This window comes from Muscardinus avellanarius, assembly GCF_963383645.1.
Source record: "Muscardinus avellanarius genome assembly, chromosome: 1".
Taxonomy (NCBI): domain Eukaryota; kingdom Metazoa; phylum Chordata; class Mammalia; order Rodentia; family Gliridae; genus Muscardinus; species Muscardinus avellanarius.
In genome coordinates this window covers 81,673,998-81,693,491 of record NC_137786.1, presented here as the reverse complement: position 1 = coordinate 81,693,491, position 19,494 = coordinate 81,673,998, and the positions used below count along the sequence as shown (strand labels likewise).

Here is a 19,494-nt window from a genome sequence, read left to right as displayed (position 1 = left end):
CTTGGAAGGCCGAGACAGGAGGGTCATAACAGGTTCAAGTTCAGCCTCAGCATTTTAGCAAGGCCCACGGGCAACTTAATGAGACTCTGTGTCAAACTAAAAAATAAAAAGGGAGGGGGGTGTAGCTCTGAGAGAGAATGCTTCTGGGTTCAATTCCCGGTACCCACCCCCAACACACACACACAAAACAAAAAATGCTTGAGGAAGATTAAATTTCACACACACACACACACACACACACACACACACACACATCAAATCTTTCTCGTTTGGAGGACTCTCTGAATCCCAGAGAGGTTGCAAACTAAGATATTAGACAGATGAGTTAAGTTTAAAGACAATCACTGTGTCATTTGATTGCAAGTCGGGAAGTCTCTCATTTAACCACAGTTGCCATTCAGTTTACTTGAGTTGCTTAATGTGAAATCAGAAAAATAGCTAGATAAACTTCAGCTAAAATCTAAGGCACTTAAGTCAGTGCAAACACGAGATAAGCTGTAACAAGGAAAGATAAAATACAGTATAGGTGTGTGTGTGTGTGTGTGTGTGTGTGTGTGTGTGTGTGTTTTGTGGTACTGGGGTTCCTGGAAACCCTTCTACCTCTGGGCTACACTCCCAGACCTATTTTTTATATTTTTTTAACTTGGAAACGGGGTCTCTTAAGCCAGCGCGGCTGGCTTCAAACCTGCGCGATCCTCCTGTCTCCGCCTCCCAAGCGTGGGGATTACAAGCGTGCGCCACCGCGCCTGACTAGGTGTGTGTATTTTATTTTTTTAATTATTATTATTTTTTTTTGCGGGTCTGGGGATGGAACCCAGAGGCATTTGACCTCCGAGCTACACCCCCTGCCCAATTTTTTTTTATCCTTTATTTTGAAACAGGGTCTCACTGAGTTGCGAAGGGCCTCACTAAGTAGCTGAGGCTGTCTGCAAACCGCGATCCTCCTGTCTCAGCCTTGCAAATGCTGGGATTACACACGTGTGCCACCATGCCCGGCTAAGTGTGTGTATTTTAATGTGAAAAGAAAAATACTAGTATCAATTAAATCATTCATGTGCTACATTTTTAAAATGTCTGTTCCAAAAAACAAAGTAACTTGGAACATAAAATATTGGGAATGGAGAGGAAGGTGGCAGAAAATTTTGAAGAAATATACAGTGGGGGTGGGGGGAGTAACATCTTGTTGAAGGGCCACATGTAACTTAATTTACTTAAAGGTACACAGCTGTCAATGGAAAAGCATGTTTCAGGTATTTTTTTTTTAACCTCAGTCAGAATAGGATAAATTTTAAAATTGCATGACATAGTAACAATCCGTTTGCCCAGATTCCAACTCTTGGCCATGTCAGAGGTGAGGTACAACACAGCACTGCAAACAGCACAGCGATGCTCAGGTCTATGCATTTTATTCCTAATGGCCTTCAGAGCAGCCTCTGGCCACTTGAGACAATCTGCCCTCGGTCACTAAATACCTCACTATTGCTTGGGACTAGGGGAGGGAATACAGAAGCAACAATAATAAAAAAGACACAATCCCTTCCACTAATGAGCTTATTATAATGAAGACAGGACTGTAAACAAGTAATTGCATCAGAATATGGTAGGTGTTACAGAAGTAAATAGAAAAGCGAATGACTCAGGATGGTCAGAGACAGCTTCATGAGGGAAGATTACTTAAACTGGGTCTTAAAGGACGAATAGGAGTTTTTGAGGCAAAGAAAAGAGGCAAAGAATAATATTTTAGAAAAAGAAGTGTATTGGATTTCCGGGAAGATGGCGACCGAGAAAAGCGGGGCTTAAGAGCCCCGCTAACAACCAATCTCCATTACCACAAAATCAGCACCTTTCATAGCCAGAAAACACCATCACCAGAGAAACAAAAAAATCACCAGGCTCCAGAGAGAAAGCGGACTGAGAACAGAGCTCAGAGCCACAGATGATACACCGGCCTCACACCCGAGGGCGTGGCAGCAGCGCCATACTGCCGGCGGCAGCGGCGAATTCACCGGACGGCTACAGCAAGCCGAGGTGAGCCGCTGCGGAACAGCCAGGCAGGATCTTTCAACGCAGGGAGCATCTAAAGCTCCCAGTGGCTGAGCTCAGCACACGCTGCAGGGACTCAGAGTGGAACTCAAAACCAAGAAGAAATACGCCAGCCTCACGACCAAGGGCGTACCAGTGGCGCCATATTGCCACCGGCGGCAGCAGCAGCGAATTCACCGAGTCCAGTACAGCTACATCTGCATACTCAAGAACAGTGAGTCAAATTGCGGGCCACAGAGGAGAAATCCCAGTACTGTACTCCCTGGGACTTGACCCAGTGTGGGAGTGGCGGTGGCAGAGATATCACACCATAGAAGAACGCACAACCTGGCACCCCCCATAGTCTAAAGCAGCCTCTATTGACTCCCTGGGTCGGAGACTCTGTGATACAACCCAGTAAAGGAGTAGTGGGGTCTGAGATACTACAGACTCAAGATCCAGAGCACCTTAAGTGAAGTCATAGTGACCCAAGGGAAGAACCCAGAGAAGGCACAAACTTCCAAAATCATGGGAAAGAGGAATAATACTGGAGCAATGAATGCCCACAACCCCGCAACATCAGAACCCGATCAAACAGAAAATCAGAGATTTCTAGAAGAACAAATCAGGAAAATAACTGTAGAAATAATAGAGGTGCTTCGAAAAGAATTCAGAGAGAGCCAAAAAGAGATAAAGGATGCAATTAATGAAGTAAAGGCCTCAATTCAAAGCACAAACAACCGATTAGAACACATGGAGAACAGAATCTCGCTCTTAGAAGATGATCATTCCAAAAATGAACGCATAGTTTCTAATCTAGAAAAAAATATCCGACAGCAGGAATCTGACATTGAAGAAATATGGGCCCATTTTAAGAGAGCTAACCTAAGAATAATTGGAATAGAGGAGGGAAAAGAAGGTGAAACCAAAGGGATCAACAATCTCTTCAAGGAAGTAATAGCAGAAAATTTTCCAAACATAGAGCAAGAGGTTGATACACAGGTCCAGGAAACTTACAGAACTCCCTTTAGACAGGATCGGAGAAGAGGATCCCCACGCCACATAATTGTCAAAATGACCAATGTGGAAGCCAAGCAGAGAATCTTAAAGGCAACAAAAACAAAGGGCCAAGTGACATTCAGAGGCAAACCAATTAGAATCACTCCAGACTTCCCAAACCAAGTCATGAGAGCCAGAAGGGCTTGAAGTAACATATTCCAAACTCTGAAAGAAAACAACCTCCAGCCAAAAATTTCCTACCCAGCAAAACTTTCTATCAAATTAGATGGAAAAATAAGAAGCTTCCATGACAAACAGAAACTGAAGGAATTTATGTGTTCATAACCAGCGCTAGAGAAAATACTCAAAGAGATTAACTACAAAGAAGAAATAGGTAACACACACCAGAACCAGAGAAACAAGAGTTTCCACCCAACAGACAACTAAGATTGGTTATCTGTGGAGATTCATTATTTATGTTAGTCTTTTACCTATCTCTAAATGGTATTGTTTGCCTTTATTGTTGTTAATTTTTAGGATGTCTAGTTGGAATATCAATATACCTTCAGATATAGCATTTGGAAATATTTTATCCCATTCTATTAGTAACTTTTAACTCTGTTTACATTGTCTTTGGATATACAATATTTTTTTTATTTTTTAGGGAGTTTGTATACTGTTCTGTTGCCTGTGCCATTGAAATCATAACCAAGAAATCACTGCCAATTTCAATGTTGTGAGGTTTTATGACCCAGATTTTCTTCTAAAAGTTTATAGTCTTAAGATTTATATTTAGATCTTTTATCTATTTTGAGTTAATACTTGTATATGGGATTAGGTAAGGGTCCAATTTTATTCTTTTCCATGTAACTATTATTTTTCAACAATATTTAGTTAAAAGATCATTATTTCCACCACCAAATGTTCGTGGAAACCTTGTCAAAAATAACTTGACAATATAGGGAAGAATTTAGCTCTAGGCTTTTATTTAACTCCAATGGTTTATATATCTGCCTTTAGAATAGTACTACACTGTTTCAATTATTGTAGCTTTATATGGTTTGAAATCAGAAAATATATATCTTCTAGCTTTGTTCTTTTTCAAGATTGTTGTGGATACCTAGAGTCCATATTCCATATTAGGATAGATTTTTTTTCCTGAAAAATAAATATATAAATATATGATAGTTTCACCTAAAAATAGAAATAAAAATATTCTCTGGTAAGAAAGAAAGCAAAAAGAAATATTGAAATGTTATCTTTAAGTCATCAAAAGCTTGGTATCAGACAAATGAAACTGTTATGTGAGATTATCATGTTTAATTTTGGATAAATTGCTATAATACTAGATGTCAACCACTAAGCCAAGCATGGGAAGGAGGGATGGGGAGAGAATGGGGTGGGGATCGGGTGGGGGCTGACTGGGCAATGTGTGCATGTATGTCTACAAAAGTTTGTATCCCACTATGATGTATGAATACAGTGCACCAATACAAAAAAAAAAAAAAAGAAAAAGAAGTGTATTAAGCTAAAACCCATAAAACAGCATAGCATTTCCCAGAATGCCAAGTAAATATGAATGAACGGCAGGTAGGATACTAGAGATAGCAGAGATGCTGAGGCTGACCACAAACCTGCAATCCTCCTTTCTCGAGCTCCCAATATTGGGATTGCAGGCGTGTGCCACTGCGCCTGGCTTTGGCTCCTTTTCTTTACAACTCCCTTCATCTTTCGACTCTCTGAATAGCCTCATTATATTAGAGCCAAAAGCATGACTTAGGGGTGAAATGTATTGATATCCTGATTCCCAAAGAAAGAATTTTGTGTTCTCATTTTCAGACTCCTTGAAGTCACTTAAAGTTCTTACTTTACCCTACTTGGGAATCTAAAAGTAGTTGAAGTTATGTTCTCATCTGAAAACACATTGCCTCCCCCTTTTTTTTTTTTACCATTTATTTTGAAGAGTGTGTTGCTGAAACTGGCAAGAAACCTGAGTAGTTAAGAGATAGCACAGTTGAAGCTATTTGCTCTTTAAAAATGAAGTATCCAAAAATATTGTTGATACTCATTTGTTGACTAGATCAGTTTTAGAAGGTCAGATTGTAAATGCTATAATTTTTTATTTCTGGGATAATCCTTAACTTTTAGAAATACTGAAAGGAATAGTCTTAAGAATGCTTAGAGGACATTATTAATTGGGATGTATTTTAAATTTCTAAACTATTTGACTAAAATATAAATCTTTCCCCCAAACATTTATTTCTTTAGGAACCCCCCACCCATGTGTGTGTGTGTGTGTGTGTGTGTGTGTGTGTGTGTGTGTACTAGGACTAAACCCAGAGGCATATTCTCCATATCCTTTTTTATTATTTTGATACAGGGTCTCACTAAGTTGCTAAGGCTGGCCTCAAACCTATAATCCTCCTGTCTCAGCTTCCCAAATACTGAGATTACAGGCACCACCACGCCCAGTTTAGGAAAAGATCTTCTTACTTTTTCTTGGTAGATTCTTATAGAATATACCATGATAGTAGATATTAAGTAGTACTTCAAGACTAAACGTTTTGAATGAAGTTTTCTTTCTGTGGCTGGGGAAGTTTTACAGTCTTGGTTAGAGGTAGTAACTTCTGAGTCCAGCCGTCTCTACACTCTGTGTCCCCGCCACAATGCTTTCAGTATCAACTTCTTTAGTAAAGAGTAATTTCAAAGGATTACGCTGGCAAGTCGCAAATGATCTCCAGAGGAGAACCTTAAAGTAGTCACCTTTAAATGTGTACAAAGAAATGTTTACTACGTACAGTTGGGGAGCTTAAAAAACATTAATTCAGATGATACTTACTGGAATGAGTGGGTGTGTGTGTGTGTGTGTGTGTGTGTGTGTGTGTGTGTGTGTGTTAGATAGGGTCCATTTTTTGTGAGTTTCTAATTATGAAAGGTGAAAATATGATTTTGTCATTAATTTAACTTGACCATATACTACAAGATTGAGAATTAGAGTTAAAACATATAATAGCCATAATTTCATTAACCCATGGAATTTTGGCATCTATAAAAGTATTTTTTTCTAAATTCTTTTTCTTAAATAGGGGAAAGAAACTGCTAAAGATGCACCAATAATGTCTGAAAATTACTTGTAATGGTGTTGGGGGTTTTGAAAGATAATAAGAATAGGACTATAACCAGAATGTCCTGTAATTCAATTATATTTTTTGTCTTCAGTGAGTTTTTTTCCTGTGAAACACTCTCATCATTGTAAAAATTACAGAGTACATTGTGCACTGAAAACTTTGTGTGCTACTGGCATATTTCTCTATATAAGTTTGTTATATTTTTATACTCTTCATTCATTCATTCTGACACGTTTCTATGGAGTTCCTAGTATGTGCCAGACACTAACATAGGCACTGAGGAAAACCCAGCGAGCCAAATGAATGTAAAACACTGATGTCACACAACTTACACCCTTGTCAAATGCAAAAACATAATAAGCAAGGGAAATAAACCCTGTAACATATAGTGGTAAATCTTACAGAGAAGAAAATTCAGCAGAGAAATGCTATGAAGTAGGGGTTATGTGCCAGATGAAGGGTTGTTGAAGTTGGGTGAGCCAGAAGGGACTGGTGAGAAAGGGATTCTTTTACCTTTAAAGGAGGTGAAGAAGCAAACCTAGGACCCTCAAGAAATCAAATGGCATAGCTAGTGCAAAGTCCCTGAGGCGGAGATTGTCAACCTAAATGACAATCAGATATTTTCCAAAGAATAAGAATATTTATTTGGGCATAGCAGAGCACTGTAATAAAAATACACTTTTTGGTGGAGGTGCCATCGCTGGGTGAATGCTTTGGCGAGAACATTTTATGTGAACCATTGTGGTTTTAAAGAATGTTAAACCTAAACTCTGTTACACAAATCTCTCCCCATGTTGAGACGTACAAAGTGCAGGATTGTGTAGAATGAGAAGAGCTCTTTCAAGCCTCTGTCCTTGGAAAGGACTTATCTCAGAGAGGCAGTCATGAGCAGTCCCCCTTCGTAGTTTCTCTGCTCTGATTTTGTCTGGACGTGACAAGAAAGATTTCAACATGAGGTCTTTCTTTCTTTCTTTCTTTCTTTCTTTCTTTCTTTCTTTCTTTCTGGTACTGGGGATGGAACCCAGGGGCATTCTACCTCTGAGCTACACCCCCAACCCTATGTTTTATTCTTTATTTTGAAACGGGGTCTCACTGAGTTGCAAGGGACCTCATTAAGTAGCTGAGGCTGTCCACGAACCATGATCCTCCTGGCTCAGCCTCCCGAATGCTGGGATTACAAGTGTGCGCCACCATGCCCAGCTGAGGTCTTCAACTTTCACAGAGAATACCTTACAAGTTCAACACATAGTGAGGAGGGAGAGGGAGAGAAAAAGACAATGAGGCCAGAGAAGTAAAGGAGTAAGGACTGTTGTGCACTTAGGTTTGTATCCCTTTGAACTTCACGATGATGTCTAGTTACAATACATCCAAAAAGAATTAGAAAAAAAAGTAGTGCTGGGTGTGGTGGTGCACACCTGTAATCCCAGGATTAAGGAGACTGAGACAGGAGGATGGCATTTTCAAGGCCAGCATCAGCAATTTAGCAAGGTCCCTCAATAGCTTAACAGGACTCTGTTTTAAAATAAAAAAATACAATAGGGTTGGGGGGGTATAGCTCAGAGGTCAGATGTGCCCGAGTTCAATCCCCAGTACCTCCCCAAAATAGCAACCTCTGTAGTGCCTTATATGTAATTTGGCTTCTTTATTGAATAGAGGAAGCAGTTGAGCAGACATAAGATATGACCTGACATATATCATATATCATAGCAGCTTTGTTTTAATTGAATTTCTCTGGCTGATGTATTGGAGAAAGGATGAAAATAGGCAAGGCAGCAAGCTGGCAACCAATTTAGGGGACTGATGCATTAATTTTGAGAAGGGGTCTAAGTATAACAGACTGGGTATAGTACTAGGGGTGGTGAGGAGTGGTCAAACTCTAGGACTATTCAGAGAAACAATTGAATAAGATTTGCTGACAGACTGGTTTTATAGATGGAGGATAGTAAAACGCTGAGATAAAAGAAATTGGAGTTCAGCATTAAAACTGCTGATGACAAAGAAATGAGCATGGCTCTGGCAAAAAAGAAAAGAAAAAGAAAAAGAAAAAGCAGGATGTATATTCAAATAGTGCCGGTCACATGGAGAAATCTGCAGGAGTCTAAAACTGATCTTATTAATGGATGCTAAGTTTCTTTTAGTAAGTGACCTTTAAGTACCTCTGTGTATTTCTGAGGTAGTGGTGATTGAGAGTTGAGATGTCTTTTCTGGCATTTGGTGATGAGCTCAGAAGATGATGAGGATGAAAAAGAATCACTTTGCAGCCAATTCCGGAATGATTTACATACATGGTTTGGTAAGAAAATATGTAGCATAAAATTTTTAAATGGGGGGGGGACTGGTAGCTAAAAAGGTTTTATTTTAAAAAAATTGCAAGCTGGGTACAGTGTCACATGTCTGTGATCCCAGAGTTTGGGCAGCTGAGACAGGAGGATTACAGGTTCAAGGAAAGCCTTGGCAACATAGCGAGAACCTGTTTCCAAACAAAAATAAAAACATACATAAATACATACATGTAGCTAGGAGTTTGATTACCCCGGTTTCAATCCCCAGGTAAAAACATCTACTAGAATTAGTTAATAAGTAATTCACTGAACTTCAGAGTGAATTAAAATCATCATAGATTGGTGACTGCTTTGGGGAAGGAGTCTCATTCTGCATCTGAAAGAATGTAAAAAGCTGCTCCTCTGTGGTCACTTCCAAGTCCCCAGAGCCAGGAGGAGCCACCAAACATGCACCCTGGTGGAAGTCTTCTTGGGAAATAGTTGGTTATTTCCCACTTCCTCTCCTCCTCCTCCTCCTTCCCCTCCTCTTCCTCCCCCTCCTCTTCCTCCTCCTCTCTCCTCCTCCTCCTCCTCCTCCTCCTCCTTCTCCTCTTCCTCCTGCACTGGGAATTGAATCTAGGATGCTTTGCCACTGAGCTATCTTCCTAGGCTGGCCTAGAACCTGTGATCCTCCCGCTTCAGCCTCCAGAGTACTGGCATTACAGGTATGTACCACTGCGCATGTACCACCACACTCGGCTGATTCAGTTTTATGACCAAGAAAATAAAGGTGATCAGAACATTTTTTTTAATAAAAAGTAACAAATTTTCAAAGGTATCTATCTAGGAACACATTTTTAAAATCATGAAGGTAAACACAGTGGTCAAATAGCAACAACTGAGCATTTCAAGAAAGATGAGTATCATTAGGAACAAGTTGAGACAGTCAGAGATAGCCCTGAATTTATGACATCTCAGTGGGGAAGGAAACGCAAAATATATCATTAACATAATGCACACTCACATTAAAATATTGTTTATAACAAATTGGCTAGCTCTAATTATGTGATCCCTACTCTAGACTTTGGATTGGCAATTACAAATTAACTTTATTTTTATACAAATAAAAAAATGAGAGGCTGTAAAAGAGGGGGAAGGTTGAATGGATTTATCTAATATACTGTTTGAGAAGAATGAATTAAGATTGGCTAGTACACATAGATGTATAAAATCAATGAATGCAGGCCAATATCTGCAGGTTGAGATTTATAAAAAAAACTTAGGAAAAATTGTCTGAGAATCTATAGAATATTAACATTCTGCAGCTTCAAAAAAAATAGGAGTTTCTAAAATGCTACATACTTGAATAAGTACATAAGGTTTTCCTAAAGATGGTACTGCATAGATCCCACTGTTTACTCCAGAAATGTGGCCTTCTCATGATTAACTACAATGAGAGAAAACACAAGTAAACCCAGGCGTGGTGGCGCACCCTTGTAATTCCAGTAATTGGGAGGCTGCAGGTCAGCCTCAGCTACTTAGTGAGGCCCTCTGCAACTTAGACCCTGTTTCAAAATAAAGAATAGAAAAATATGGCTGGGAGTGTAGCTCAGTGGTAGAATGCCCCTGGGTTCGATTCCCAGTACTACTAAAGAAAGAAAAAGAGAGAGAGAGAGAGAGAGAGAGAGAGAGAGAGAGAGAGAGAGAGAGAGAGAGGACAAAATACAAGTTAATTATCATCCAAAGGAAAACCTTTAGTCCAGGTGTTTCGCCTTGAGAAGGAATTGGAAGAGGCCACTTCAGCAAAGTATAAAGCCACAGGAAAAATGGAATGTGTGTGTGCTGGAGCTTTGGATACTGCAGATACGATGGGTTCGCTCCTAGGTATGCTCAGAAAGAACCTCACATCGGGCAGATGACAGTATCAAGTGATGACTGCACCTGAGTGTTCTGCTTGTTCTGTGTGTCATACAGCCGCTTTTAGGATTACTTTCCTCTAAAGTGGCTTGGGATTGCATCAATTACAGCAGCCCACAACTTAGATTGTACCCTTTACTGTCAATATTGACCAGGAGAGCTGAGACTACTATGGGCTAATTGGCTTTTTCAGTAAATTTAAAAGATCAAAATACAACAGAACACTAAATTCTGCAGAAATACACCCTCACTCATAGGCTAGAACCGCTTTGGGCCATATGCAATGACAAATACTGAACAGTAAGAGAATTACTAAACGTTAATGGTAGAATAACACAAATTTATTTCAGGATAAAGGTTGGGGCATTTAAAATAACCTTTTAGCTCTTATACAATTGTATGATGTTCATTAGAGGTTAAAAAATCAATCATCTAAAAGATGTATTTCTATATTTAAACTGAACAAATATTTAGAGATTCAAAGTTACTTACTCTTAACCAATACTTGTTAACTGATACTTTTTCCCCAAGTTATATACTAAAACACCAGAGTAGCCCATAAAATTACTTACATGAATAATGGAAACTGTATTTGTCTGTTGCCTGGAATGTAGTCTAACCACATTGCAAGTACTTTCCCTGTGGTTTGCTTTCTGGTAAGCAGAGAATGAACTACATTTTTGTGTTTTGGATGCCGTGACTACTTCTTATCAGAATACTGATATAATTTTTGAGGAGCAAATTTTCTTAAGCATGTTAATTAGTATACAGGTATTTGTTTTATATTTTTTTAAGTATACACATACTTTATATGTGATGTATTTTACCATTCATAATTATTTTAAAGTAGACTGGGAAATATGTGTAACAGTTTTGAATAGTATTATGGTTTGAATAATTCGAGCTGAATAATGTTTGAATAAGAATTCTTATTTGTTGCCGGGCGTGGTGGCGCACGCTTGTAATCCCCGCGCTTGGGAGACAGAGACAGGAGGATCGAGCAGGTTCGAAGCCAGCCGTGCGCGTTGGCTTAGGAGACCCTGTTTCCAAATAAAAATGTAAAAATAGGTCTGGGAGTGTAGCCCGGAGGTAGAAGGGCTTCCAGGAACCCCAGTACCACCAAAAAAAAAAAAAAATCTTCTTTATTTTTGATGGCAATCTTACAATCAATGCATATACATATATATGAATGAACTACATTTTCTGGATATATATATATATATATATATATATATATATATATCTCCAGAGAAAAGTATACATTATTTTTTATATAGTTCCTTCAATTCCCAGAAAAAAAAATTTTATTCAAATGAAGATTTAAGTGTGGGGAATCAATGTTGTATGGGATTTGTAATTACTGGACACTGAGATACGATGACCAATGGGGTGATACACTCAGTCTCTGCCAGAAGGAGATTTTAATAATGCATGAGAGAGTCGCACATCAGTTACTCTTCAAAGGCTTCTTTTTCAGAAAAGAGAACCCATGCAGCAAGCATCAAAAATCAGAATGGCTATTGCTTTAGCCAAGATCAACCGGGGAACGTTAATTCAAGGATTAAACAGCATATCCAGATCCTCCAAGTCAGTGGCCAAACTTCTGAAGCCTCGGCTCGCATGTAGACTTTTAGAATTAAGGGACATATCTCGTCGTCTGCTGAGGGAAGTTAATGCACCTAGAAAACCCCTCTATCACACACAGGTAAGCAAAGACTGTATTTGCGCAAGATGCAGACCCTGTCTAAAGAATCTGCTTTAAATGTGCAAGATTTTTGTTGTTGCAGTTGTTCTGAAGGTTGAATCCAGAAGCATTCTGTCTCCCAGTAACACCCTAGACCTATTTTATTTTTATTTTCAAACAGGGCCTCACTAAGTTGCTGAGGCTGGCCTCAACCTACAATCCTCCTATCTCAGACTCCCAACTCCTGGAGTTACAGTGCACCCCCACACCCAGCTTAAATGTGCAAGATTTTAAGAATGAAAATGAGCCTGGCGTGGTGGCGCACGCTTGTAATCCCCACGCTTGGGAGGTGGAGACAGGAGGATCGCACAGGTTTGAAGCCAGCTGTGCTGTCTTAAGAGACCCTGTTTCCAAATTAAAAAATATAATATATATATATAATGTTTGGGAGTGTAGCCCGGAGGCAGAAGGCTTTCCAGGAACCCCAGTACCACCAAAAAAAAATATAAAAAATAAAAGAATGAAAATGTAGTGCATTTGGTTGTCCTTCATGTAAAACAAATGTACTTGCATAAGATAAATGAATGGTTAGGTCTTTTTTTTAAATACAGTGTATTTTATGGTTTAAATAAATCTGGTAGGGGAAGTAATGTAGACTTTTCTACCTTATTATTTGCCTGAACTATATTGGAGTATTGATTTCAAATAATTCAAACTAAATATGAGCGTGCAAAAATATCACTTGGATCAACTCCCCAAAAAATCCTATGGTGAGCCGGACATGTTGGCGCACACTTGTAATCCCAGCACTGGAGGCTGAGGCAGGAGGATCACACAGGTTCAAAGCCAGCCTCAGCTACTGAGTGAGGCTCTCAGCAACTTAGTGAGACCCTGTTTCCAAATAAAGTATATTAAAAAAAAAATAGGTCTAGGAGTATAGCCTGGAGGTAGAAAAGCCCTCGGTTCCACCCCCCAGTACCACACACACACACACACACACACACACACACACACACACACATCCTATGGTGAATCCCTCCTCCAATTGGTTTTCTGTATAATGTTTGTTTGGCATAATCTATTGAGTATATTTAACTATAAACTCAATTGGATAGTCCCATCAATAGTTAAGTACATTTCAGATTACATTTTCTACATTGCTGAGACAGGAGGATCACACAGGTTCAACGCCAACCTCAGCTACTTAGACTCTCAGCAACTTAGTGAGACCCTGTTTCTAAATAAAATATAAAATAGGTCTGGGAGTATAGCCCGGAGGTAGAAGCCTCTGGGTTCCACCCCTAGTACCACCAAAAAAAAAAAAAAAAAAAAAAAAAAAAAAAAAAAAAGAAAACCTTTTTCAGGACCAGTTTCTTTTTTCCTAAACTTGATGGTACAGAACTCTGGGCTTTTCAGTCTGGGCATTATTCAAAGCCTCCTAAATGTTCACTGCAAAAGATTCAAAATCTTTTTGTAAGTTTGACCTCTAAAGCCTAGAAGGAATAATTTAGAAGTCTTGTGTTGAAGGGAGAGAAAGCCAGACTCAAACTGAGTTAAACCAAAAAAAGATGTGCAAACAATTTATAGAGTTTATGCAAACAATTTATAGAGTTGTTAAGATTCTAGATACAGCTGGATATTGGTACTCAAATGATGTTTTCTAGATCCTGTTTCTTTTTTCTCTCCATCTCTTGGTTCTACTTTCTCTGTGTTGACTCCATCCTTAGGCTGGCTTTCCCTTTGATGAATCGCAGGTATTTCTAGAACTATATCCTTCCTGATTTAATCACAGCAGAAAAGAGAGAAAGTGTCCCTAACCCTGTGCTTCTGCAAAGTTCTCGCTTTACTCTTTGGGAATGGTTTATGCAGGAGATTGGTTTAAGTCTCAGTGTTTGCCTCTAAACCAGGAAGGTGGGATGCACTGAGACTGGCCTCGGCCTCATCCCTAAAGTTAGGGATGGGGCCCTAGCTGAACACAAGATCTGAGAGTAGTGTTGGAAAGTTCTCAAATAAAAATCTGGGTTGTTTCAAGAAGACAAGAAAATGGATGCTGGATGTCCAAAGTCAACAAATACCCAACAAATATACCATTGTGCAGGAGTTGCTCCTTATTAAAAAAATCTGACATTTCCAAATATCATGAGATAGTTCAGCTACAAATTGCCTGAGGACAACATTCATAAAAGGTTTCTTTATAATATGTGATATCAAAGAAAGAAAAAAGTTTTGTTTTAAGCACTGGATTATCTAATAACTATAAGACTTATTGCTGCATCCTTCTATCATCAAAAAGAAACAGAATTGAACTATATTATCTTACATTCCCACTAAAATGTCCCTATAAGTCTAATGTTGTTCTTGTGATTGTCAAACCCCTAGATCTTACTGAAAATTGATGTGAGAAGCACCTCAATTTTAAAAGGTATTTCTATATTTAGCATGAATAAAGGTGGCATCTTTAAAGACGTCCTCCTCTATGTTACTGGGAGCCTACTTTTTGCGGCTCTGCTAAGCACAAACTGTGAAGGAGCTGAGATTTTTCATCTCTTGCATGCTAATCAGTTAGTCAGCTAGAACTTCCACACATACACAAGAGCCTTGACTCAGGGAGATAGTTGTTATTCACAATAAAAGCGTCAGACAGAGCAACAGCTTATGTTGGTTCCCTACATTTGGTTCCCACAGGGCGGTGTGATGAGAGTCAGCTGTGAGCTGTACATGTAGTAGGTTATTTCACAGAAGAGAGAAACCATGAAATTCAGAGAATCTGAGCTTTTTATAGGGAGGCTGGCACATCTGCCTAGCCTCCTCTCCTGTGAGAGAGAGTGAGATTGTTCATACCCTGGAATGTAGGTAAATGTCTGGGGGAGAAAATGAAGAGGGGGGCTTTATCTTCAGAACCCTCTGACATGTCTGGGGAGGCATGTCTCAGATCTCTCCAGGGGGATAGATTTTCTCTAGCTTTCTCCAGCTTCCAAGGCTGTTTATTATTTGAATACGTCCTTTGCTCAGAAGTCCAATCTGTTCAGGAGTGAAAGAAGTCCATGGAGAATAGTCTCCCGGCACTCATGAAAATTCAGTGTCAGATAAAAGCAAAACAACTTGTATCTTTCCATTATCACTGAATTTGTATGTTTCCTTTAATCCAGCCATGAGAACCAAAAAAAACACAACATGTTTGCCTTTTTGCCTTGACTGACAATGACTTTCTGAGGTGAATTTAGAGCTCAGTTGTGGTAACTTACTCTGGGAACCTGAGATGAAAGAGACAGGCTTGGGGACCGTGGCTTGCCCAAGATTCCTATGTGGACTATCTCCTTCAAATCGCTTCAAAAATTCCCAGCACCACACACACACAAAAATAAAACAACACCTATGATACCTCTTCTTTGATTCTCCTCCTACTTCTCTTCCTCCTCCTCTTCTTCTAAGATACTGAGGATTGAACCCAGGGGCATTCTATCTCTGAGCTACACCCTCAGCCATTTTTATTTTTATTTTGAAACAATCTCACCAAAGATGCTGAGGATCTCACTAAATTGTTAAGACTGGCCTCAAATTTGTGATCCCCCTGCCACCCAAGTACTAGGATAAGAGGTATGCCCCATCATGCCCAGCTCTCCTCTGTTCTTGTTCTAATTGTTTTAAGATCTAGCTTTAATTTTAAAATTATTATCAACAAAAGATTTCAAAACAAACAGAACATTATTTATCGTAATTCCCACCTAAATTTTAATGGGTGGGAATATTTGCCACAATGCCTCCAGATCTCTCCTGTATATAAAGAAATTCAGTTAACCCCACCCCAGACACTTCACCTGTCTTCTCAGCAGAGGTAGTCATTATTAGTCATTATACTGAAGCTGATGTGAGCATGTCCGTGCATATTTTATGTTTCTACTCCATTTGTATGCATCTATTCACACTGTTGTGTACTTACAATTTATAGAAACTATATTTTACTGTATTTATCCTTCTAGAACTTCCTGTTTTTACTCAACATCATTAATATATGTAGGTGTGGTTTTCCAGGCGTGGTGGCGCATGCTTGTAATCCCATCACTGCAGAGGCCGAGACAGGAGGATCACATATGTTCGAAGCCAGCCTCAGCTACCTAGTGAGGCTCTCAGCAAACTTAGTGAGACCCTGTTTCCAAACAAAGTATAAAAAATAGGTCTGGGAGTATAGCCCAGAGGTGTAAAAGCCCCTGGGTTCTACCCCCAGTACAACACACACACACACACACACACACACACACACACACACACACACACACAATGTAGGTGTAGTTTATTTTAACTTCTCTCTGGTATTCCTTTGTAAGAAAAAAAAATCCACAGTTTATCTGTTACTAGGCAGATGGACGATTAAGTTTCCTTTTTTAAAAATTCTATTCCAAACTCTGCTTCAGTAAACGTGTTTGTAAATGCCTTCTGGCCCGTGTGTGTATGAGACATTCTCCAAGTATATATCTGAAGAGAAACTGCTCCGAGATTGTTTTTGTGTGTATGTATTGTGTATGTGGTACTGGGAATTAAACCCAGGGGCATTCGACCTCTGAACTACGCCCCCGCCAAGACCTTTTTATTTTGAAACAGGGTCTCCATGTTGCTGAGGCTGTCTTCAAACTTGTGATTTTCCTGTCTCAGCTTCTCAAGTACTGGAATTATAGGTGTGCGCCGCCATGCCCAGCTACTTCGAGTTTTACTAGCTGTTGTCAAACTGTACTTCAGGAACGGTGCACTTTTCTTGGGCATCATTCTGATTCCCCAATCTGAGGATAACATCTTCAATTCTGGAAAATGCTTAGCTATTATTTCTTTAAATATTGTTTCTTTGTCATTTTCTTTAACTTTGTCATCCAGAATGCCTACTGAACGTACTTTAGACCTTCTTATTTTATTCTTTATTGTGTATTTACTTTTTCTTCTTTTTCTCTTTTTGATGCATCCTGAGTAATTAACTATCCAGCATACTCTTAGAGTTATTTAGCATAACTTAACTTTAAAATACTTTGTCATTTTTAGAAGCTCTATGAGGTGTTTTCCCTTAAAGTCCCTGCTGCTTCTCTCTCTTCAACAGAATTTTACAGGTTTATTCCTTAAAAACCAAACCAAAACAAAACAAAAAAACTCTGATAGCCGGGTGTGGTGGCGCACGCTTGTAATCCCAGGGTTTGGGAGGCTGAGACATGAGGATTGCACAAATTCGAAGTCAGCCTCAGCTACTTAGTGAGGCTCTCAGCAACTTAGTGAGACTGTGTTTCCAAATAAAGTATAAAATAGGTCTGGGAGTATAGCCAGAGATAGAAAAGCCCCTGGGTTTCACCCCAAGCGCGCGCGCGCGCACACACACACACACACACACACACACACACACACACACCTCTATGATAACTTTGAACTTATTTATTTATGTATAGCCTTTTAAACAATTGTTTTTTGAAGTATTGGGTATTTTTAATTTTTCTAACTATTGTGATTTATATTGTATCATACTCATAGTACATAATTTCCTTCACGTTTTATAATTTTAAGTGGGACTTCCCCAACCAAGGCTTTTTTGTTGTTTTAATAAAAGTCCTTCCTGCCTTGCTGTTAGAACTGTCCCTCTAAAGGAATTAAAGGGATCTTGTATCAGCAACCTGGGATCAATCTTTTTTTTTTAGTTTGGATTTTCCTGCTGAAAGGGTAAATTCGGAGGACTCCTCTATAAGGCACAAGCTAGGGGCTTTAATCTCTAATGGGAGAATTCCAGCCCCAGGTAAAGAATAGCTTCCTTCTTTCATGTACTGTCGGGAGCAGTTGTTTGAGTCTCGGTTCCACTGAAAGCTTTGCACAGGCCCAATCCCCACTTTATGTCCACCCAACTTCATTTTCAGTCTCTATTAAAACACAGGCACCCAGCCATGACTTCAGGGTCCAACAACATCCGAAAGTTTCCGGGATAAAAGCCCACTTACTTGCTGTCTGGCTTTACTTCCGTCTTTATTCCAGGCACAGAGGATTTTTCTTTCTCATAAACTCAGCCTTATACTAGTTTTTTGAGTTTGATTTTACATGGAATTTCTTGGTGTTTTTGTGCATATAGTTCCACATTAGCTCAGTCTGCCCCTTGCTGAAACCAAATCTCCTTCGGCTTTACCTAAATATCGTCCTCTACAAGTTCTACTACCAGATGGTTACATTTTGGGGGGAAGTTAAGTGAAGTAGAATTCAAGTTTATAATAATTCAATAGAGTTACTGAAAACCTGATGCATAAAATTACTAATTTAGGTACTAGGATTCAGAGATGTGTCTTTCTCTCTTGCCCTATGGACTGTGGAGCTGGTGGGTAAATAAGCAAACAAGGTCAGTAGGGTGTAGTAAGTTCATTAGGAAAGGGTACAAAGTGCACTGTGGATAAGTATAAAAAAGAGGCCTATGATTCCAAAGAGTGGTCAGTGTAGGCTTTCCAGAAGAGACAGTATTCTGAGACTTAAAGGGGGAAGAATTAGCCAGGTGAAGAAGTAGATGAATCAATCCAGTAATAGAACAGTATATACAAAGAGACTGAGGTGAGAGAGAAGACAGCCCAGATCAGAGGTTCCAGGGTCCTTGAGGGATGAGGTGAGGAAGAAACTTCACTTACGTGATATGCAGTAGTTAGGGTAGAGATGCAGAATTGTCCGTAAGAGGAAACTAAATTGTAGCAAGGAAGAAAACACCATGTCAAACACAAAAGGCTCAGTGAGAACAGAAATATAAATATAAATATAAGAGAAACTCACAGGTACAACGGAGAAACATAGATGTGAGACGCAGCAGAGGTCAATGGAATGCTCTCTCAATGAAGGACGTTCATGACGATCTTCATAGTGTGCTCAGAGCTACGTCACTGCTTGGAGAAGCGACATGAGACAGGGTTCAGCTTACCTAGAGCAGATTATTCCAGCATGAATTAATTCCTCTAGGAATTTCCAGATTGCCTACATCAAGGTGGCACTTTGTGATACAGGGGATTTAAAGAAGCAAGATCTGGAATTACTGTGCAAAGAGAGTGCTTTGTGAGAGCGTGGAGGATATCGCTCTATGACAACTAGGAAATAGGAAAGAAGGCGGCCTAGTAACCTATCTGAAGGTATGTTCTAAAGATCCTCTCCAAAGATCTGACTGGCCACTGATCTAGAGGTGACAAATGATGTAAAGATGCATTTGTGACGGGTGTGGTGGCGCACGCTTGTAATCCCCGCACTTGGGAGGCGGAGACAGGGGGATCGCGCAGGTTCGAAGCCAGCCGCGCTGGCTTAAGAGACCCTGTTTCCAAATTAAAATATATATTAAAAAATGGGTCTGGGAGTGTAGCCTGGAGGTAGAAGGGTTCCATCCCCAGTACCACCAAAAAAAAAAAATAATAATAATAATAATTCATTTGTTCTTGAAATAACTTAAATGGTTCTACCATTTAATATTGCATAACATTAATATAGTTAATGTTATTAC

The 19,494-nt window shown here is 39.5% G+C and overlaps 1 protein-coding gene across 1 annotated transcript in view; it reads left to right on the top strand.

Moving 5' to 3' along the window:
* SPATA9 (spermatogenesis associated 9) overlaps positions 1–19,494 on the top strand; it is a gene marked incomplete at both ends in the record, with an annotated part of 29,986 nt that overhangs the window by 490 nt on the left and 10,002 nt on the right. The window contains one exon of the mRNA XM_080719769.1: positions 11,805–12,032. Coding sequence (XP_080575895.1) covers positions 11,805–12,032 — 228 coding nt within the window. The remainder of the gene's footprint in view (positions 1–11,804; positions 12,033–19,494) is intronic.